The following is a 23462-nucleotide window of genomic DNA, read 5'->3' as shown; positions in this document are numbered from 1 at the left end:
GGCCGTATCGCCCAGCCCTACTTCACGTGCATTCACGAGTCCGGTCAAGAACAGACACTTCCTTCTGACTAACCGTTCAGCCAGACCTCACCTAAGTGCTGCTAAACACACTGGGAAACAAGAAGTAACTCCTTACGCCATTATCAACCAAACAAATCTGTATATATTTTTTCAACAAATACATTCATCATTCATAGTGTTTTACTATTATAAACTTTGAATAGTGTTATAGTTGGTGGGTTTTATCTGTCATAATTTTATGGTTTATCCCAAGGCTATTTTTTACAGTTGCCCAATGAGTAGTAATAGAACAAGTAGCTGGAAAATGGATGTTTTTGTAAAAAGACCTAAAAGAGAGGCCAAATATTAAAAATGGCTAAAATGACACCATTCATAAAATGGGTTGGGTGTTAAAAATTGGGGAGTAAAATTTGGTAAATGCTTTTCAAAGTGATAAGAGAGAAAGAAAGATGCAGACACAAGCTTTAACGGGCAGAGTGCATATACTGTGCTGATATGAAAGGAAAGGCTAGGAAGTAAAGATGGAATGATGGAGAAAAAGAGAGAAGAGGAGGTAGCATGGGTGTTTGTGCACGCAGAGGCCTTGTTAGTTATTGATCCCATTTAATAATCCTTAACCACAGCCTACTCCCCTGAGAGCACTTAACTCTCCCCTACCTTCCCTCCCTTGCTGCCTCTTACAAGCCATCTCTCTCTCTCTCTCTCTCTCTCTCTCTCTCTCTCTCTCTCTCTCTCTCTCTCTCTCTCTCTCTCTCTCTCTCTGTTTTTTATTTGCTTCCTTTCCCTCGCTTGCTACTTCTTGTCTGTGTACCTTCCTCATTCCTCGTGAGTGTTGGCTACACTCTAAAAGTACCAAGGTCAAGGAGAAGTGAGTCGAAGGGCCAGCATTAAATCCCAGCAGTGAAGAGAGTATATCTGAGCTGTTGCTTTGGTGTAAGTTCAGTTGTCTCTGAGAGGCCTTAGCTCATTCAAAGAAGACAGGTCCAAACATCGGCTCTGGAGAACTAGCATGGGTCTGGAGATCCACATTCACACACCTTTTTCATAGTTGTGGCATTTTATTTTATTTTATTTTTTTACTTTTGTAAGTGTGCTCTGAGGGTTTTGATTCTGGTTTTGCTTGCAAAAAGAGTTTAATTTTTTTTTCTCGCTGCTGGCAGGGTGGGGAGTACTCACCTTTTCTTTCAGCTGCAGTTTTATGCTTTTATTTGACATTCAACAGTGGTTCACATTACTCTACACTTGTACAGATCTGACACTTTCCTGCACGGTTTTATTGCAAAAGCTTTAACATATTCAGACCTAACGATTAACCAAATACCATAATAATCAGCCAGTTCATCACAGGGCCCAGAATAAACATTTCATTGTAAAAGTTGTTGCACATTGTGGTCAAGCTGCAGTTTTTCTTTAACCCTCTGGAGGCAGGCGTTGCAGATTTGCAATGTTAAAACCAACCTACCTGGTTACTGGGGCGGACTGGCCATCTGTTGATTCTGGAGAATCACAGAACGGCCGGTACTCCAGGACAGCCGGCCCCTCCCAAAGCTCTTTCACGCTCCAGCACTCTAGGTGGCAGCACTGCACCTCTAAGTTGGATACAGCTACATTGGCTATGGCCACCAGGCAAGGAAAAGAAGAAGCTGAAGCGGAGAGGAGGCAAAGGCAGTAGACAAAAAAAACGATGCAAAACCCAGCCGCTAGTAAAAAAAAGGAAAGAAAAGGGTGGGGCTGAGAAGGCAAAGCGGGCATTAGATGCTGAAGCCTCTAAATGTCACAAATTAACCGACATATTTATCAGCACAGCCAGCAGCACCTCACAGCAGGTTCACAACAGTGAAGAAGTCAGGCAGATAGCTACACAGCAACATGCCAGCAGTAATGAGGGACAGAAAGATGCGCTGGTTCCACAGGCAGATCCAGGGGAAGAATGTATGGAATGTAAGAGGAGAAATATTTGCAAGGATTGATGTTAGGAATTCATGTTTAGGTTGCAATTTTATTTTATGATAAAAACTAAATGTCAACATTTTAGCTGTAAAAGGCCTCATGCAGTGGGTAATGAGAAATATGTTGTGGTTTTACGTAAAAAGGTTGGTAGTAGTGTTACAGTTAATGCTCACAAACTTAGAAAATCTTAAATACAGAAGTTACATTTGTAATGTTGCATTTACATTTAGATGTGGGCAAGTCATATGTGCAGTAAGAAGATTAATTACAGCATAAATTATTAAGCTTATCGGTAATACAGCTTTTAATACAACGTATAGTCAACATTAGCGCTGTTGCTATAATTTTGATGGTTTGACCACATATTTTTGCTGCCGGATTTCCACGTGCCGATTACTTTGGGCCGGGCCTAGTCAAAGTCCAGGCCCGTTTTTTAGTCCCAGTCCGTCCCTGCCTGGTTATTCCACATACCTTTGTATGATGAACAAACAAGCCATTGAAATATACCAACTTTAATTACTCTGTGTTAAAAATAGAGATTTTAACAGAGTAAATGGTAAACATAAAAAGGAAATAGCTTCTTCCGCACTCCCCGACTCTTTTAATGAGGAAGAGATTAAGGCCGCGCCTACATGGGAACCCTGTTGTGAACACTCAAGGCGTACGTCTGGACGTGGCGTTGTAGGACTCCCTGATCTTTAGATTTTAGAAGTAGTATTGGCATATATGCCTATCAGATATCCAACAAGTCATTTGGTTTATATTTTGCGATATAAATATTTACATTATGCTTTTGAAGTAGTACATTACAGGATTTTAGTGCTAAAAAAATACAACCAGCTTTTAAAGAAACAGATATACCACATCATCATCATCATCGTTGTAAGGATTGACCATTGCTCAGATCTTCCAAAGACATAAATGGTCACATAATTGTTCAGTGAGCATGACAGCTATGTTAGCCATAAGCCAATTTTCTCACTATTAGCTTTGATCACATTTGAGCCTTTATTTGACATTCTGTTGGACCATTAAGCTGAATGATATTGGATTGTCAGCTCGTCCTCCAAGAACACATTTTTTGATGGGAGCTGTTTTTCATACACCAAAACACTCTCAGCAACCCCTCACCCCACCTCCATGTCAAAACTCCATTTTTCATCCCATTTGAAAAATTACGCCTAATTAATCCATAATGTTCGACCAAAGCGCAGGTGAGCTATCAGAAGCACGAACACACAAGATGGTGAATTAAATTATGAATGCGCATGAATAGACAATCGAGGGCATGAATAAAAATGATAAACAAATGAACTGAAGGATGAAACGAGCTGGAAGGAGTGGGAACAATCGGCCAAACAATCTCTGTAGGCTCATTTTAGTCACCGAGATGCGTTTCCTCCTCTTTTGTAAGCAGGCTCCTTTACTCGCTTTTGTTCTTCTCCTTTATTTCAACAGCAGAGCTCATTTAAACTGAATGATCTGATCAATAATACCATCCACACACTCCCGAAGTCACACATATGCCTCAGTAATAAACACACAGCTTATAAAGAAACACAATTAGAAAGCACAAAATAACATAGTCCCTTCTGCACTGACTCAACACATTGACATATTTCCCCCTCACTCACAAACACTCAAATGTGCACACACAAACACACGCCATTTGTCAGTGCTGTCACCCAGTTTGCAATGCCTTTGTTTTTAAGGCCAGTTTGGAAATGTCGAGTCTTTCAAGATTCATTTTGCTCCTGTTACACATCCGAGAAATGAATTATAAAGTTCTGACCCACATCATCACTCACGAACGATGCTTACAAACATAATCGCTATTTATTTATTTATTTATCTATTTACAGTCAAACGTACCATTCTCCTTCACCACTTGCAGTATACAGTAGTCTCTCAGAAAATGCCCTTGACTGGTTCCCCTCATACCGAACTGGCCGAACTGACACGTCACCCTGGGCCAAACAAGATCGCACAATGATGTCACCTCAGGGTTCTGGGCCCCATTTTATTCTCCATTTACATGCTTCCTTTTAGGCCAGAGGTCTCCAACCGTTTTTGGCTCGTGAGCTACTTTTACACAATGAAAGGGGTTTTCCTGGTTCAAACTGAGGCAGAGGTGGTACCATCCTGACCATGCGCCAGCACATGCATACTCTGTGCATTCAACTGCCTCACTTTTTTAAAGGCAAAATGTTATAAAAGGCTTAATAATATGCATTAGATTGGTGTTTCGAATTCAATTCAATTCAATTAAAAAATACTTTAATAATCCCAGAGGGAAATTGATTAGTTTAGTTCCCTTTTTCCCATCCAATATTTATAGTTAAATATATTTTTGAATTTTTGACCTACATTTCGGTAACATTTTAGGTTTGTATTAATAACACTCATCTCAGTCAAAATAACACAAGTATAGCCAGTAAAATATAATGCATTTCATTAACATGCATTTGTATTGGAAATGGCAATAACTTTTAATTTCTGCTGCAAACTATGTAACGGTGGAATGTCTATTATGCATGGGTTGGCAAAAATCCAGTTCAAATTATGTTCAAAGATAGAAGCGTTTTGTGAATTATATACTACAATGGCTTGCCTTACTCCTGCCTCTGTGTGAATTCAATTCAATTCAAAAATACTTTATTAATCCCAGAGGGAAATTGATTGCTGTAGTTGCTCAGAATAATAATAATAATAATAATCAAGTCATCAAAGAGTTGTTGTATATTACAATGGCTGTTGGCAGGAAGGTTCTCCAGGAGCGGTCAGTGTTGTAGCGAAACTGAAGAAGCCTCTGACTGAAGACACTCTTCCGTTGTCGGACAGTCTTGTGAAGAGAATGCTCAGGGTTGTCCATAAATGTCTTGATTCTCTGGAGAATCCTTCTTTGCATTATCTCCTCCAGCGGTTTCGAAACTGACGAAACTCTGGCTGAGTCCTTGAAAGGGCCTGGAGTTCCTCCATCTTGTTGGTCAGTGATCTCACATTGCCCATTATGATAGATGGAAAAGATGGTTTGAATTTCCTCTTTCTCTGTCTCCGTTTTGCTCCTGCTCTGCATCCACGTCTTGCGTTTTAGCTCATTTGGGGTTTGCGGCTTCAGTTGAGGTATTATTTCAGCCTTTCCAATGTTAATCAGCTGCTACCATCGACATATACATATGTCGACTGTAAACCAGATTGTTGCCATGGTTACGCATCATAACAAATGCTCAAAAAGTGAAAAAAGCTAAAAAATAGCTGTAAAAATCCTCCAAGCTTCACAGCACCAGAAACAGAAAAGTTAAGTGTCCCAAAAAATTTTTTTTCTTGAGAAACTAGAAGAAAAAATGCCCAAGAAAAGGCAAAACTTACAAATAGTCAACAGAGCTACTCCAACATGCAGCCGCCCAGAGCAGCGCAGTTTCAGAAAAAAGCAGTTCTGATCCGTAGTGCTGCAGGATGCAGAATAAACAGGATGGTGGGGACTTTTCATCCACTTGTAGAGTTTAGTCTTTCTTAGTTTGACGATCATCATATATTTTTCTGTGCTCCACTTGATCGTGAGACTGCTACCCGTTAGCTTTAGCATTAGCCAATCTGCGTGTAGCTGCAATGGTAATGAACACTTGTGAGGTTTTAGGTACCTACCAACTACTGTAATGTGACTTTAACTTATCAGCTAGACTTTTATTTACTTGAACTGCTGTAAAATCCAGTGTTTGTTGTGTATTTGTATGTGTGAAACTGCCTTTTGAGCTCCACATGAAGTAACTGCCTTCAGACATTTGGACTGAGAGAACAATACTTAATAGGGCCATAATAATAAGTATTAAAATCAGTGGACCTGAAAGTAAACGTGATGGGAGTATTAATTAGGATGGGTGGCGAGGGAGAGGGCGGTGACCAGTCCAGGGTGAAATAAAATGAGAGCAACTGAGACAGAAAAAAAAAAAACCTGTGAAATATCAGAATGAAGGCGATGTAGGTGATGAGTGAGGGGAGTAGATGGCTTTTGTTTGTGTGAGAGTCAGGTTTGAGCTACAAAGAAAGATTGAGATGGATCAGGAGAGGGAGAAAGACTTTGCACTTTAATTCTCGTTTCCCTCGCTGTGTTGTATTGAAAATAGGTCAGGGGCATGCCATAATCACACATGCCATGCTGTGGTTTCTGTACTCTCTGATCTCTCTTTCACCATGTATAGTGCACCATCGTTTGCATGAACACCCACATTCACGGTAGTGTGTCCTCTATTTCAGCAACTCATCATTACATTCAAAATAATCAGCACTTCCTCCTCAACCTTGTTCTTCTTTTATTGGACATGAGCACATTTTGCCCCTGGAGCAGATGAGTCTAAAATGAAATGGCCTGGTTCATTTTAATATCTTGATTTAATTGTGATTAAATAAAGGCTGTGCAGGACGAGTTTTTTTTTCCTGATCTTTAACAACACGAGACAGCTTTGATGTATTGTTACATCTGACAAACTCCTAGTGCGACTGACCACATGTTGATGTGAGCTACACCAGTCTGCTACTCTACAAGTGTCCCAGCCTTTGATACAACATTCAACCATGACAGTCCACAATATCCAAAACCTTTAACATGATAGGAGGAATCTTGTTCACTTCTGACACACTGATGTCATTGATCTCTTCTAACCTTCTCTGGAGGACAGTCGTCATCATGTGGTTTATCATAACTGCACCAAACTAAGGCTCTAGCATCATTTCTGTAGTTCTGAGTTTCTGTGGGTGAATCAATTCTGAAAATAATTTTCTTTTAGTTGCTTTAATGAATTTGATTACAACAATTAATGTTTTAGATTCAGTAATTAAACCCCAAAAAACAGGCTCTGAATGTCCCAGGGCTGTGTTGGGTGACGTGGCTCTGCAGTATCGTGTGGACATCGGGGGCTGTTCCACTGGATTGGCAAACCGGGGTGGTGGTCCCCTATTTAAAAATGGGGACCACAGGATGTGTTCCAACTACAGGGGTATCACACTCATTAGCCTTTCTGGTAAGGTCTATTCAGGGGTTCTGGAGAAGAGGGTCCGACCGATTGTCGAACCTCAGATTCAGGAGTAACAATGTGGTTTTCGTCCTGGCCATGGAACACTGGACCAGCTCTATACCCTTAGGGGGATCCTGGAGGGTGCATGGGAGTTGGCCCAACCAGTCTACATGTGTTTTGTGGATTTTGAGAAGCTGTTTGACTGCGTCCCTCAGGGAGCCATGTGGGAGGTTCTCTGGCAGTATGGGGTACCAGGCTCTCCGATGCTGGCTGTTAGGTTCCTGTATGACTGGTGTCAGAGCTTGGTTAGGCAGTAAGTTGGGTTTGTTTCCGGTGAGAGTTGGACTCCGCCAAGGCTGCCCTTTATCACCGATTCTGTTCATAACTTTTATGGCACAGCCAAGGTGTTGAGGAGATCCATTTTGGTGGCCTAAGGAACAGGTCTGCTTTTTGCAGATGATATGGTCCTGTTGGCTTCATCAGAACTTGATCCCCAGCTTTCGCTGGAGCAGTTTGCAGCCGAGTGTGAAGCGACTGGGATGAGAATCAGCTCCTCCAAATCTGAGGCTATGGTCTTGAGCAGTGGTTCCCGCGCACCCCCTTCTATGTCCCGGCCATGTTGACGCACCCCCCAGCCCCACATCAGGGCATGGCTATATATATATATATATATATATATATATATATATATATATATATCAGACATCACGCTAAACCAGGGGTCAGCAACCTGTTCCCATCAAAGAGCCATTATTACCCGTTTCCCACAGTAAAGAAAACACTGGGAGCCACAGCAGCTGCGGCGTTGTGGGCGGGGCCTACCCTCAGACAGCAGAGAGCTGCTCACAACAGGTGATGGCAGCCAGTACCGGTCGCTCGTGTACGTCAAAGCTGTCTTCCATAAAAAGATAATCAATAAAACGATTTATATAAAGTGGATCCAGAAGTTGTAGCCCGTCTCTGCCTACAATATTTTTATATTTTTCACCCTGTTGGTGGTTTTACTGAGCAGGTGCCACTTTTGTCATACGCTTCTTTTTAAAACATGTTTAGACTGTTCAGAATACAAATCCAGGCTCTGTCACATTTGATTGTTGTAATTAAACTTTGTAGGTGGGGAAGGTCAGAAAAGGATCCGATCAGTTTGTTTTTCCCTCATTTACAGTGACGGAGACAACGGCGCAGTGCGCCTGGCTCTGGTGTTAATCGAGTTTAATTTTATCTATTTTCACAAGAAAACAAAACAGTTAAAAGCAGGGCTTGTGTTGACCGGACAGTTCCCGTATTTGGCCGTTTATTTTGACGGAGAAAGAATAGACAGAATTACCCCAACGCATGCAGACAAACTGACACTTTATTCGTTTCGCACATCGCAGATGTAGCTAAATCACTCAAGAAAAGATTTACTTCTGAACATCTGAGCTGGACACTGCTCAGCACAGCTCACTGTCAGCGCGTACATAAGGTGCACAGCGAGCTGAAGGTGTGGAGAGGGGCTTGGAGTGCGTCGCAGAACCAGAGCGCATGCAGGAAGATTCCTTCCACTGAAGCGAGAGTTTTCCAAACCCGGTCTCTCAGAGAGACTTGTCACTTAGAAAATGTTCCCTGATGATGAAACTTTGGCTGAATTGTGCTTGTTCCTGTCTCCAATGTGGCGTCTGAGGAGAGTCCCAGAATCTCACATCGTCTTCAGCTCAGACAGCGCATATGATTACGCACAAGCGTGACGCGTCAACCCGATCACACAGTAGACCGGGTTGGACCTGTTCAGGTTTACGCAGACAATCTTTACATTTAGAAATAGCTTACAGATGTAAAATTAATGCAGTAAAATATAAAGCATTTTATTTAAATATCCATTCATTATTTTACAAGCACAGAGAGCCGCATCAGATGGATGGAAGAGCCGCATGCGTCTCCAGAGCCGCGGATTGCCGACCCCTGAGCTAGGGCATGTGCGGAGGACACACACACACACACACACACACACACACACACACACACACACACACACACACACACACACACACAAGCAAAATATACTTGTTTTCAATTACGTTTATTGGGCCCACTTACATTTTCTTAGGCCCACCCACAAATGAGTTTCTGGCTACGCTAATGGTGACTTTTGACAGACTTCTCTGAGCTCCGCAGCCATTACACTTTTCACCTCGCGCACCCCCTAGCGCGCACCACACTTTGGGAATCCCTGGTCTTCAGTCAAAAATTGTCAGGGATGAGGTCCCGCCTCAAGTGGAGGAGTTTAAGTGTCTTGGGGTCTTGTTCAAAAGTGAGGGAAAGATGGAGCATGAGATCTATAGGCGGATTGGTGCTGCTTCTGCTGTGATGAAGAGAGAGCTGAGCCAGAAGGCAAAGCTCTCGATTTATCGGTGATCTACGTTCCTACCCTCACCTATGGTCACAAGCTTTGGGTAGAACAACCAAAAGAACAAGATCGCGGATACAAGCGGTCAAAATAAGTTTTCTCCACAGGGTGGCTGAGCTCTTCCCTAGAGAAAGGGTGAGAAGCTCGGTCATCCAGGAGGAGCTTGCTCCTCCATGTTGAGAGGAGCCAGTTGAGATAGCTCGGGCATCTGGCTAGGAGGCCTCCCTGGTGAGGTTTTCTGGGCACGTCCAACTGGGAGGAGTCTCATAGGAAAACCCAGGACACACTGAAGGGACTATCTTACTGGAGGGAGTAGCTTGGCTGGCCAGGGAACACCTTGGGATTCCCTCAGAGAAGTCGGCTCATGTAGCTGGGGAGAGGGAAGTCTGGGCCTCTTGGCTTGGTCTACTGCCTCCACGACCCGACTTCGGATAAGCGGCTGAAAATGGATGGATAATTAAACATTTGTGTCCTATTTTTCTGTACAAAACAAGATAACTGACTATGTGTTCTCTAAGGCCTAGTCCACACGTAGCCGGGGTTTTTTAAAAACGAATATCCGCCCCTCCAAAAACTTGCATCCACACCACCGCGTTTAAAAAAAAACTCCGTCCACACGTACCCGGATAAATACGTTGTTAAGGACATGCCAGACCTGTAGGCGGCAGTACTTCCCCGAATTGGATCCAGTCAGCGTAACTTTTCGTCTTCCTGGTTACGTTCAACAAAACATAAAACATGGCGCCCAACTCATTTGTATGGACCGATAAAGAGGTAGAGTTGCTCTTAAATGTCGTTTTGGAGTATAAAGTCAACAACACCCAAGAAGGTATCGACTGGGAATCTTGCCAAAGCAAGTATGCGGACATAATGACCCTCTTTTTAGAGCAGTATCCCACGGAGACCTCCACAGACTTTCCACACGGAGAGGGAGGTCTTACACGGGCTAGCCTAACCACGAAAATAAAGGCAATCAGGACCAAATATCGGCTGGCCGTTGACAGCGGACGGAGAAGCGGGTTTGGGAGAGTCGTTCTTCTTTACTTCGACTTGTGTGAACAAATCTGGGGTGGTTCGCCTGCCACAACAACTATGTTATCTGGCATAGAAACAACTGACCTGGATGACAGCCTACCTGTCCCTTCACCTTCTACATCCTCCTCCTGTACCATGGAGCCATCTGACAATGAGCAGGAGAGCAGTGGGACAACCGCAGTGAAACAGAGGCGAGACCTACTGCAGGTATGTATTTATTTGGTGTTGTTTGTCAAGTAAAACATAAATTAACAGCAATATATTGGGCTTATTTATAAGTGACAAAACGTGGATTTGTTTTTATTATAACAGGTAAAAATTCGATTTGGAAACTACAGATTTAGCTTAGAACTTACATATTGAGCTTGCTCACAAAATATTTAAATTTCCAAAATCATCTAACAAGCTAAACATTTATTTACATAACTTAACATATAATTAAGTACACACACACATATACACACAAGCACACACACATTATATATATATATATATATATATATATATATATATATATATATATATATATATATATATATATAATCTCCTTAAGCCGTACATTAAAGACAGTGACTAATTATTTGCTATAATATCACATCCTAGAGGTTCAGAGGGAATCAATTGTTGATAATGTTTCATCCTTGTTTTTCTCCTTTTATCAAGGCAAAACTAAGAGGACACCGGCATGACCGTCTAAAGAGAAAGTTACCAGCTGAGACCCAGTGGCTCAATGCACTTGAGGAGGACCAACGTGCAAAGAAGAAATTGATTGACCTTTTGGAAAAATCTGAAAAACAAGCATCTGATAATTTTGTTAAAGTTACAAATGCATTAGAAATGCTCACCACATCTATTGCTGAAGGCTTTTCTCTACTTAGACAAGTTGTGCAGCCTCCTCCTGCACAATCTTCACATTACATGCCATATGAAGCAAGAGGGCACATGTATGCACATACACCATCCCTACACCCACTCCAAGCTAATCAAGCACTCCATTCATTTTCAAACAGCTCACCGTCTGTCAGAGGAACACAACAGAATGCCACAAGCTACATCAATACACAAGATGCATCCAGTTCCAGCATGTCAGCTGAGAGAACAGGGCTCACAGCATTCTCATACACCCAAGCCCTTTTCAGTGATGAGTAATAAATGCTCCCATCCTCCCTAATGTTAAAGCACTACGTTGTTAATGTGAAAGAGCTCAGGAATGTGAATATGCACTAAAAGAAATCTCATGGACGTTCAGTTTTGTAAGAGATACATTTTTATTTGAAATAAGGCTGTTTTATAAAGCTGTTGTTCTTGTTTTTTGTTTTTTCCCTTTAGGCTGGCAAGAGAGTATTTGCTTTCAAATGTTCAATGACATTCAAGTTTTGTGTTAATAAAGCAAAATAAACATTCTGGAAAAGAAATGTGAGCAGGAACTGTTAAACATTGCTTATTATAAGTTTTTTTTACATTACACAAGAACTGAGAATATACCACTCAACACTTTTTGGGTAAATTTATCAAACCCCCAGTCTCCCTCTCCCTCCCTCCCTCCCTCTCCCGACAACATTGTCCCTTTTATGGATCCAGGTACTGGGTGAGGACTCTTCTGACCCTCTTCCCTTCAACTGTCAAGCTGTCTCCTCTAAAATCTGGTTCCGGGTCGGGCTGATTGTCTCTGTCGTGCTGAATGGCCTCAGTAACATGGCTCTCCTCTATTGTGTCTTTAGATGCCTCACAGTAATTATGCAGCACAAAGCAGGCATAAATGACAAAGGGCAGTTCTTGTAGATTAATGTCCATTGCCCTCCTCAAAGCTCCAAAACGAGCCTTCAGTCTTCCGAATGCACATTCGATTACCATGCGTGCTCTGCACAAAGAAAGTCCAAAATACTGCTCCTGAACAGTGCTACCCCCATTAACATATTCTTTCATGAGATAGGGTAGCAATGGATAGGCGGGGTCCCCCAAAATGTAAACTGGAATGGGTGCTTCGTTGTCAACAACTACCTTAGGACAAGGAGGGATTTTCTGACTTTTCAAAAAGTCGTTGATAGCTGAGTTGGCGAACACACGTGCATCATGCACGCTTCCTGGCCATTTTACTACCACATCCATGAAACAGTATTTATAGTCACAAGTGGCCTAAATATTTAGCGTAAAATTCCCCTTCCGATTCAGGTAATCAGTTGAATTAGCTGATGGTTGCTTTATTCCCACATGTGTGCCATCCACAGCACCTAGACACTGGGGGAGACCATGCATCTGTTCAAATCCCTCCACGAGTGAATGTACCGCATTTTCTGACGTTGGAAGCTGAATATACAGAGGTCCCAAGTGCACTGTTATAGCTTCACACACCTCCCGGACTATTTTTGAGACAACCTGCCTTGATAGTCCAAATGCATTTGCAGTTTTCCTCAATCTGCCCTCGTCTGCTAAATAATAGAGGGTGCAGGCAACTTTTTTGGTTACACACACCGGTGATCGCATGACAGTGGACTCTCCTTTTATGTGAGGACGTAGTAACTCCGAGAGATTCAGAAGAGATGACCGTGTCATTCGGAAATTGTTTCGCCATTCCTCCGGTAGTACAATTTCCTGCTCGAAGTTTTCCCACCAACTGGCAGTCCTTCCCGGTCTGACCCAGAACCTGCGTCGGTGTCTTTGCCGAAAAACCTGCCTTGGACGAGGAGAAGCCAGGTGCCGGGCAATCGCCGTTCTTAACCTCGACCTTCTTCTGTGGTCTTCCGCAAGGAGCAGTAATTCAGCTTGCAAAAATAAACAAGCAAAAAGCGCTTGGATAATAGATAAAGCGAGCGCAGCTCTGAGGACTTCCATGATGCCGGCTAGCGTAAACCAAACACAGGTCGCACACGTGATGTCAGCATTTTTTTGTCGCGGAAAGTGACGTTGCGGACCTTAAAACTCCGGTTTTGTCCGTCCACACGCAGACACCCAAAACGGAGAAAACGCAGATCTTCACTTTGGCCGGAGTTTTTAAAAAACTCCGTTTTCGTGTGAAAAAACTCCGTTTTCGTGTGGATGACAGGCCAAAACGTAGAAAAATATCTCCGTTTTGGCAGATCCCCGGCTACGTGTGGACAGGGCCTAAGTTAGGTGTTGCTGTAGTTCCTGGGTTTTCTTACTGAACCTCCTTTTGTTCAAGTTTGGTAATTATGTGCTGTAGTTTTTCACACATGAGATTATACAAAAAATTAGTTTCCTAAACTCTGTCATCTGACTTTAATTTGAAAATCTTTCTAACAAAAATGCATAAAAACGTGTTGTTGAATTTAAAATCAACCCAAGAAAAGGAAATTATTTTGTTTACAACTGGAAATTATGCTTTGAAAGCCTTGTAGTGGTATCGTACTTCAGACTTTTTTTCTCTAAACATCTTCAGCACTTGATGCTCTGTTTTCTTTGCCTATTGGTGTCTGTCCTGTTAAATAATAACTTAGATTGTAGTAATTTCATGAACAGGTGGAGGTAAATTTGTTGATTTAATTCTTTTAACCTTCACAGTGTTCTTCTCCAGAGGGATTACAGTTTTCTGGGGGACATCAACGTCTGGCATCCCTTCGTAATCATTGGAGTTTACTCATCTACTCTCTCTGCCGCAATGAGCAATCTCATCGGAGCCTCTCGCATTCTCTACGCCCTGGCGAAGGATGACTTATTTGGTGGGTAGCACGATTCGATTCATGATTCTCTGCAGTGTAGCAATTCCTGTGGAAACTGCAGTCAGATGTTGGTTTTTTATCCCACTGATGGCTTTTCAGTGCTCCGACTCAAGAAGCTCCTCAGTTAAAAGGAAGTGAAAAAGAAAAGCTGTTCACCACCGCAAGCTAGTGGCCACATTGTGCTGCTGTACTTAAGTAATCCAGGACATGACTAATATTATTATAAATATTATTCCCTGTTTTTTTAAATAAATAAATAAAATAACCAAAAATTGTTCTCCCTAAAAATAAGCAAAGAAAAATGATCTTAAGAATAGAAGCCAAATTATGAGTCAGAATTCTTTAGCGGTGGCCAGAAATTAAGAGTGACACAAATGTTGATTTTCACAAATTTGACTGTTTCAGGGTTTTATTCTTATTTTTGTTGGATTTTTAATTTTTTTAGCTTGTTTAGCTCTATCTCATATACTGTGGGAAAGTGAGTTCCTAAACAAGGTAGACGTGGACCAGGGATGATCGCTGACAGGAGGGGTGAGAGTTCCGTGACAACAACATCAAGTGGTTATTTACAGCTTACTGCTCAACATGCTGAGTTCTTTTGAACATTCAACCAAATCAGAAGTGAGACACGTACACGGATCTGTGTCCTCATTCTCCAAAGAGCAAGGGTGATCTGCTCCCTTTTATAAGGTGCTGCTCATTCAGCAGTCATTAAGATGTTTCTGCATAGCTGTGCAGGGCTCTTCCAGCATGGAGCTGTCCATGGTGCTGATTTCATTACAGCACAACCAAAATTGAGCTTTTCAAGGGGCTGTAAGCAGGAGAAAACGGCAGCAACTGGAGCACACAGACGAAGGCCGTAACACCCCCACCCTTAAGACTAAAAAACATTGCAGACATTGCATAGCTAACAATCATGATCCTTCTCTGGTCTCTCTTCCTCCAATTTATATGTCTATTTTCTTTACCATATTACAACAACTATCTTTCATTCATACTCTATCATTACACATGAGTTTTAAATTACAGGGTATTCCTGCTAACTGCTTAGCAAGTTCTTATCCAACTCATCCCTAAACTTCATGTGGATGGAAGGTGGGAATCCAATTATTTGTCCGCAAATCTGGTGCAGCACTTTCCTTTTCTAGGCTGCTTCTAATAATACTAGGAGTAGGACTGTTCAGGAGTGAGGGAAAGATGGAGCATGAGATCGATAGACGGACTGGTGCTGCATCTGCAGTGATGTGGGTGTTGTATCAATCTGTTGTGGTGAAGAGAGAGCAGAGCCAGAAGGCAAAGCTCTTGATTTACCAGTCGATCTACGTTCCTACCCTCACCTATGATTACAAGCTTTAGGTAGTGGCCGAAAGAACAAGATCGCGTATACAAGACTTTCTCCACAGGGTGGCTGAGCTCTCCATTAGAGATAGGGTGAGAAGCTCGGTTATCCAGGAGGGGCTTGGAGTAGACCTGCTGCTTTTTGTGAGTAACCGTTCTGCTGCTGTTACGCGCCGCTGATGCTTCCCATGTGAAACTGTGTTAAAATGGCTGCCACCCATTTCTTGCATTGATTTGAAGTGTCGTTTGTGTGTGTACTCTTTTTGAACGCTGCAATATCAATCAATCAATCAATACTTTATTAATCCCAGAGGGACATTAGAGTAATGGTGGAGTTGACAAAATGAGCAAGACACACTCACCATGGTGACTCTGTCTCTGGTTTAGACGTCTTTCATACCATCTACGGTACCGCTGCTGTCATTTTTCCTGTCGTCGTCGTCGTCGTCTTCCTCCGCTTATCCGGGTCCGGGTCGCGGGGGCAGCATCCCAACTAGGGAGCTCCAGGCCGTCCTCTCCCCGGCCTTGTCCACCAGCTCCTCCGGCAGGACCCCAAGGCGTTCCCCGACCAGATTGGAGATGTAACCTCTCCAACGTGTCCTGGGTCGACCCGGGGGCCTTCTGCCGGCAGGACATGCCCGAAACACCTCCCCGGGGAGGCGTCCAGGAGGCATCCTTGCCAGATGCCCAAACCACCTCATCTGGCTCCTTTCGATCCGGAGGAGCAGCGGTTCTACTCCGAGTCCCTCCCGAATGTCCGAGCTCCTCACCCTATCTCTAAGGCTGAGCCCAGCCACCCTACGGAGGAAACTCATTTCGGCCGCTTGTATCCGCGATCTCGTTCTTTCAGTCATTACCCAAAGCTCATGACCATAGGTGAGGATTGGGACGTAGATCGACCGGTAAATCGAGAGCCTGGCTTTCTGGCTCAGCTCCCTCTTCCCCACGACAGATCGGCTCAGCGTCCGCATCACTGCAGACGCCGAACCAATCCGCCTGTCGATCTCCCGATCCGTCCTACCCTCACTCGTGAACAAGACCCTGAGATACTTAAACTCCTCCACTTGAGGTAGGACCTCTCCCCCGACCCGGAGGTGGCAAGCCACCCTTTTCCGGTCGAGAACCATGGTCTCAGATTTGGAGGTGCTGATCCTCATCCCAGCCGCTTCACATTCGGCCGCGAACCTACCCAGCAAGAGCTGAAGGTCAGAGCTGGATGAAGCTAGGAGGACCACATCATCCGCAAAAAGCAGAGACGAGATTCTCCTGCCACCAAACTCGACACACTCCACACCACGGCTGCGTCTAGAAATTCTGTCCATAAAAGTGATGAACAGAACCGGTGACAAAGGGCAGCCCTGGCGGAGTCCAACCCTCACTGGGAACAGGTCCGACATACTACCGGCTATGCGGACCAAACTCACGCTCCTCTGGTAAAGGGACTGAATGGCCCTTAACAGAAAGCCACCCACCCCATACTCCTGGAGCGTCCCCCACAGGGTGCCCCTGGGGACACGGTCATAAGCCTTCTCCAAATCCACAAAGCACATGTGGATTGGTTGGGCAAACTCCCATGCCCCCTCCATCACCCTTGCAAGGGTATAGAGCTGGTCCACAGTTCCACGGCCAGGACGAAAACCACATTGCTCCTCCTCTATCTGAGGTTCAACTATCGATCGGACCCTCCTCTCCAGTACCTTGGAGTAGACCTTTCCAGGGAGGCTGAGGAGTGTGATCCCCCTATAGTTGGAACACACCCTCAGGTCACCCTTCTTAAAGATGGGGACCACCACCCCGGTCTGCCACTCCCTAGGAACTGCCCCCGATGACCACGCAATGTTGTAGAGACGTGTCAACCATGACAGCCCTACAACATCCATAGCCTTGAGATACCCAGGACGAACCTCATCCGCCCCCGGGGCTCCGCCGCTGTGTAGTTGTTTGACTACCTCAGCAACTTCTGCCCCCGAGATCGGACAGTCCATCCCCAGGCCTCCCAGCTCTGGTTCCTCCTCAGAATGCGCATTGGTGGGATTGAGGAGCTCCTCAAAGTATTCCTTCCACCGTCCGACTATAGCCTCAGTTGACGTCAGCAGCTCCCCATCCCCACTGTAAACAGTGTGAGCGAGTTGCTGCCTTCCTCTCCTGAGGCGCCGGACAGTTTGCCAGAACCTCTTTGGAGCCGATCGATAGTCTTTCTCCATGGCCTCACCAAACTCCTCCCACGCCCGAGATTTTGCCTCGGCAACTGCCACTGCTGCACCCCGCTTGGCTATCCGGTACCTGTCTACTGCCTCCGGAGACCCACAGACCAGCCACGCCCTGTAGGCCTCCTTCTTCAGCCTGACGGCTCCCCGAACCTCTGGTGTCCACCAGCGGGTACGGGGGTTGCCACCACGACTGGCACCGGCCACCTTACGACCACAGCTAGCAACAGCCGCCTCGACAATCGCAGAGTGGAACAAGGCCCACTCGGACTCAATGTCCCCCACTGCTCTCGGGACGTGGTCAAAGCTCTGCCGGAGGTGGGAGTTGAAGACCGACTTGACAGGTTCTTCTGCCAGGCGTTCCCAGCAGACCCTCACTATGCGTTTGGGTCTGCCAGGTCTACGCGGCATGTTCCCTTGCCATCTGATCCAACTCACCACCCGGTGGTGATCAGTTGACAGCTCCGCCCCTCTCTTCACTCGGGTGTCCAAAACATACGGCCGCAGGTCAGATGATACGACTACAAAATCTATCATCGACCTGTGACCTAGGCTGCCCTGGTACCAAGTGTACCGGTGGGCATTCTTATGTTCGAACATGGTGTTCGTTATGGCCAAACTGCGGCTTGCACAGAAGTCCAATAACAAAACACCGCTCGAGTTCTGATTAGGTGGGCCGTTCCTCCCAATCACACCCCTCCAGGTCAAGCTGTCATTGCCCACGTGAGCATTGAAGTCCCCCAGCAGGACAATGGAGTCCCCTGATGGAGCACTATCTAGCACTCGTCCCAGGGACTCCAAAAAGGGTGGGTACTCTGAACTGATATTTGGCCCATAAGCACAAACAACAGTCAGGACCCGTTCCCCGACCCGAAGGCGCAAGGAAGCTACCCTCTTGTCCCCCGGGGTAAACCCCAACACACAGGCAGAGAGTCTCGGGGCTAACAAAAAGCCAACCCCAGCCCTCCGCCTCTCACCCGGAGCAACTCCAGCAAAGTAGAGTGTCTAACCCCTCTCCAGGTCTCGGGTTCCAGAGCCAATGCAATGTGTCGAGGTGAGTCCGACTATATCTAGCCGGTACCGCTCAACCTCTGCCACAAGCTCCGGCTCCTTCCCCGCCAGCGAGGTGACGTTCCATGTCCCAAAAACTAGTTTTCTTGTCCGGGGATTGGACCGCCAAGGCTCCCGCCTTGGTCTGCCACCCGATTCGCATTGCACCAGACCCTTCATGTTCCTCCTGCGGGTGGTGGGTCCACAGTTGGACGAGCCCATGTATCCGGTTCGGGCTGGGCCCGGCCGGGCCCCATGGGCGAAAGCCCGGCCACCAGGCGCTCGCTCACGGGCCCCAACCCCAGGCCTGGCTCCAGGGTGGGACCCCGGTAACCCTCCGGGCCGGGTACTCCGACTCTTCGTTTTAACCGCCATGAAAGATCCTTCGAACCGTTCTTTGTCTCACCCTTCACCTAAGACCAATTTGTCATGGGAGACCCTACCAGGGGCACTAAGTGCCCCAGACAACATAGCTCCTAGGATCATTAGGGCACTCAAACTCCTCCACCACGATAAGGTGACGGTTCCTGTCGTGAACTCAAAATGAACCAGTTACTGATCTCTTCTAATAATGCCATGTTTGTTTTGGTTGCACCCACAAACCCGGCTCTCTATCTGGTCTGAAGTCTAGTGCGCACCCTAGTGAAACACTCCAGTACTACACACAGTTCAGTCCTGTGCAGCACCAAGTATGTGAACAAGCCTGCTGCGTGTGAGGTTAAACAGCAAGTATGCCACAGCCCTAAAGCTCTGCAACTCGGCCCACATTGTAGTAGAAGAGACCACACCTCGTGCAGCCAGTGGAACGCAGCCGCAGTTCGCTTAAGAGCCACAAAACAGCTGGCAACCTTGGTCTCTCTGAATGCACGCATAAGGGAAATTCACCTACTGAAGTCAAAGGTCGGTGTTACAGCAGTTTGTGGTGGCGCTGTAGACGGGAAGTGGTGCTATCCATTTTTGTGACATCCAATTCAAGTTTTGGATTCAAATAGCAGTCTTGGCTTCTCCATACATCATATTTCCAGTTCCAACTGGACGTTTCTAGCTTGTGCTTTCTCTTCCATCTTCAGTCAAGCCAGAGGCATCTGCAGGAGTACTTCTTGAGGTTTTTCTGTTGGCAGACCTTGAGAAAGCGGATCAGACTGGATGAAATTTTACCTCTCGTTTTTATCATCATAAATAACACAAGGCTAAATATGTTCCATCATGCTGTGGAGTTGCTGATGGCTAGTTTCTACTAGCTGAGATGTGCTCTGCTCTCTCCTGGCACAAGCCAAGGTGGGTGAGTCCAGGAATGCAAATTTTCTCAGTGACTTAGAAGAATTAGGCTTTTTCTGAATTCAATGCTTTCCCTGTTTTTTGTCTATTTTCTTTCTGGAGCTAATGCAACCAGCTGCTGACTGTGGAACCATGAATGTGTAATGTACCAATGCAGGCGATAGGGGTTGAAGAAAATGTTCTCATTCTGCATTCATGTGCTACTCAGAATGACCATTTGTATTAAAAAATAAAAAGAAAGGGTTTACACTGTTTCAAAATGAGTGAGACCTTTAAACTGTCTGTCCACAGCTGTACGGTTGTAAATGCTTTAAAGTATTTAGGAATAATGTGTGGCATAGCTAATGAAAATGCCACCTATAATTTTATAAACCTTTTAAATAAAAACAGCCGGGGAATCAATTACATATGAATGAATTTGCGTTTCCATCACCCCTCAGGTTTAATTCTGTGCATCTGTTTTCTTTATTAGTAGCAGTGAGCACCTTCCTCTTCTCATCATCTTTTCCTTTGGCAGGTCTACCCCTAAACTGGTTTGTCTTGGTTCTGTTTGTTCTCGTAGCTGAGCTGCTGTGTGTTTTAGGGAAGATAAATGGCTGTATTAACAGTAGTTCCTCTGTCAGGTGATCAAAAGGATCACGGGCAGATGACTCGAGTACGAGCCTGTCCACTCACCAACAGCCAAAGGGTTAACATAAATTAGATTAATCTGTTTAATTAGGGGCTACTGACTGTGGAACCATTACTGTGTAAGGTAGTGGTGGGGGTGTTTTTGAAGTGCTTACTGTGGCCTCTGTATAAGCGAATGTGTGTGTTCGTGTCATTCAGGCATGCTGCTCATTGCTTAACCTTGCCACTGTCCTACACAAACTGACTGATGGCTGTGTCGGTCTCCAAACACACACTACACACACCCAAAAAGAGTTTTCTTCCAACACATCTCCGTCGCTTTCATCTCTAGAGTTTGCTAATCTCCATCTCCTTCACTCCTGTCCTGCTTTCTCCATCCCTTCAGTCGACTCCTCTCAGCTGCATTGATTCGACTTAAAAGTCTGGCGTATTTAATTCCAGACTTTTCATCAGGTGTGAAATTTGCTCTCAAACTTCTGCATTTAGCCTGCTTGCCTCAGTTTGACTTTTAGTTTTTCTGTCATGTACTTTCTGCTGAACTTAGCTGCCACATTTCAGCAGATCAAGGCCGTGAGAGGAAACACGGAGGTATCTGAGAGCTGCAGGTTATGCTCCCACGGGCTTTATACCAGTAAACCAAACAGCTCTGTGGGTTATTAAGTGACTCATCAGCTCAGTTTGTCTCTGTTACTGCCCCCCCCCCCACACACACACACACACTCACTCCCTTTCCACTTTAAAAGCAGACATTGAGTTAATTACATGAATTTGTTTGGAAGTCGGGGACAATACATTTAGCCATGTCTTGTCCAAATATGATGTGGTTTGTACGTTGCAGCCTGTGTATCATATTATGTATAAAAGCATTAGGAAACAGTATGACTTTAGAGACAGATGGCAACACCAAGCAGGATAAGTGTCTGCTTGGCGTTCTGCTCTCATAACCTCAGTAATAGAGACTAAACCAGTCAGTTGTAACACAAATCTGATTGGATAAATGAATTACGCTGCAGGTTTTCTAACTGAGAATGTGTTTGGTTGGGTACTCACTAATGCAGAGTACTGATACACATGCAGCAACACACAAGTTACAGGTGTCTGGTTTTTAGTTCAGCAGGAAAAAATCAAAACATTAGATGTTCTTTTATCTTCTTTTAACAGAGAGTAACTCTTTCAGAAGCAAAGTCCAAAAAACAAACTTGATAAAACTGAACTGGTGGTTTAGGTACATCAATAAAGAATAAAATTATATTTATTTTTGTTCAGAATTGTTTTCCTCCAATCTGAACCATAGACTGTGTCCCACAGGTGGTGTGTCAAACTCAAGAAATGTCACTCTGAATAATTTCTGTAGATATTTAAATTAAAAATACACAAATGACCCACCATACGATGCTTCAAAGTGTACATTATATGACAAAGCTGCTTGCCATACCCCCAGAGCATCACTGATTGATAGCTTATTAGAAACAGACCAGTAGTGTTCAGTGTGTTGTGAAGCAGAGGTTATTGTTTGATGTAGCTTTCACCTCCTCTGATTGTTTGTCAGTGCTGTTGGCAACATGCAGGAAAATAAAATGTAGTTCTGCTTCTGTGTCACACCGACTTTGCCCAAATGTCTATCCCATTATATTGGGACACAGCAACTACATATAGTACCACCTCACTTCTTCCTCCACCTAGGTCACCTTTCCCTGCTACTTCACACTTAGCTGCAAAGTTGATTGTTGCTGCAGATAAACCAAGGTGGACTACTGTAAAGTGGAATTGGTTCTGTAGTTTTAAACATCTTCGGCATATGCAAGTACATGGCTACTATAAATATATATATACATATATATATATATATATATATATATATATATATGTGTGTGTGTGTATATATATATATATATATATATATATATATATATATATATATATATATATATATATATATGTATTTGGATTTGATGTTTAAATAGTTCCTCAATTTTTGAATTTTTTTCTTTAAAAAGTCAACAATTGTGACTTTAAGCTTCTTTGCAGCGCAAACTCGCTGCAGAACTTAATCTGGGTTGCCCTGTTATGGTTTACGTCTACCTTCTTTAGTTTTTAAGAATGCCAAACAGAACACCAACCAAGGTACTTTAGCTCAGGAAAATGTATTCAAGTAACTAAAGTTTATGATTGGACTCATTAAGCTAATCTGCTGCTGTGATGTCTTAAACATAAAATATCACTGAATCTTTGTAATTTGAATGAAAATGTTTCAGATTCTTCATATTTACTCTGTCTAGATCTCACAGCTCTGACACTGTAGACAAAACTAAAATAAAGAACAGTTCTTCATTTAAATTCAACCCTTCCTGGCCTCAAATATCCAGTGGTGCTGGTTTTGAAGATTGTTGAAGCTGCTATCAACGGTTTTCTCTTTGTTGAGAATGTTCTTTCATCTCTGCAGGTAAAGTGTTTTCAGTAGCTAAGAGGACGTCCCGCGGTGGGAACCCCTGGCTCTCTGTGCTCATCTCCTGGTTCCTTGTGCAGGTTGGTGAAAATACAGAAATAAAGATAATCCTTCCATTGCAGGAGTTCATTTGGCCCTCACTACTCCTGAATTAGGAGGGATTTTCTGTTTTGTCTTCGTTGTGTAGAAACGGTATTTTTGAGGATTTTAGGACCACTCCACTTCTTGAACAACAGCAGCTCAATAATAAAGCAGAACTTGAATTAATTACAAATAACGGTTACAGTCAGACTAATAAAGCATCTGCCAAACCAATTCTCAATCTGATACGTGTACTATTTAGTTTTGTTTCTGTCAGCATAGACTTGAATATCCTAATAGGATGAGTCGATTTTATGAACACGCTTTTTAAACAGTCGCTGATTTTGAATG

General features: G+C 44.1%; 2 protein-coding genes across 3 annotated transcripts in view; both read left to right on the top strand.

Annotated features, from left to right (window-relative positions):
- The window catches only part of zgc:153039, a 121329-nt gene that overhangs the window by 43197 nt on the left and 54670 nt on the right, over positions 1 to 23462 (top strand). For both annotated transcript variants that reach the window (XM_015952126.3, XM_070543359.1), the window contains exons 7-8: positions 13924 to 14081; positions 23028 to 23110. In XM_015952126.3, the coding sequence (XP_015807612.3) occupies positions 13924 to 14081; positions 23028 to 23110 (241 nt within the window). The remainder of the gene's footprint in view (positions 1 to 13923; positions 14082 to 23027; positions 23111 to 23462) is intronic.
- Positions 9992 to 11685, top strand: LOC139062469 (uncharacterized). Its single transcript, XM_070543360.1, has 2 exons — positions 9992 to 10611; positions 11068 to 11685. The coding sequence occupies exons 1-2, from the start codon at positions 10108 to 10110 to the stop codon at positions 11551 to 11553; spliced, it is 990 nt and encodes a 329-aa protein (XP_070399461.1). The 5' UTR covers positions 9992 to 10107; the 3' UTR covers positions 11554 to 11685.

Source organism: Nothobranchius furzeri, chromosome 13 (genome assembly GCF_043380555.1).
Source record: "Nothobranchius furzeri strain GRZ-AD chromosome 13, NfurGRZ-RIMD1, whole genome shotgun sequence".
NCBI lineage: Eukaryota > Metazoa > Chordata > Actinopteri > Cyprinodontiformes > Nothobranchiidae > Nothobranchius > Nothobranchius furzeri.
Note: the sequence above shows the minus strand (reverse complement) of the source record. Positions and strands in the feature narration are given on the sequence as shown.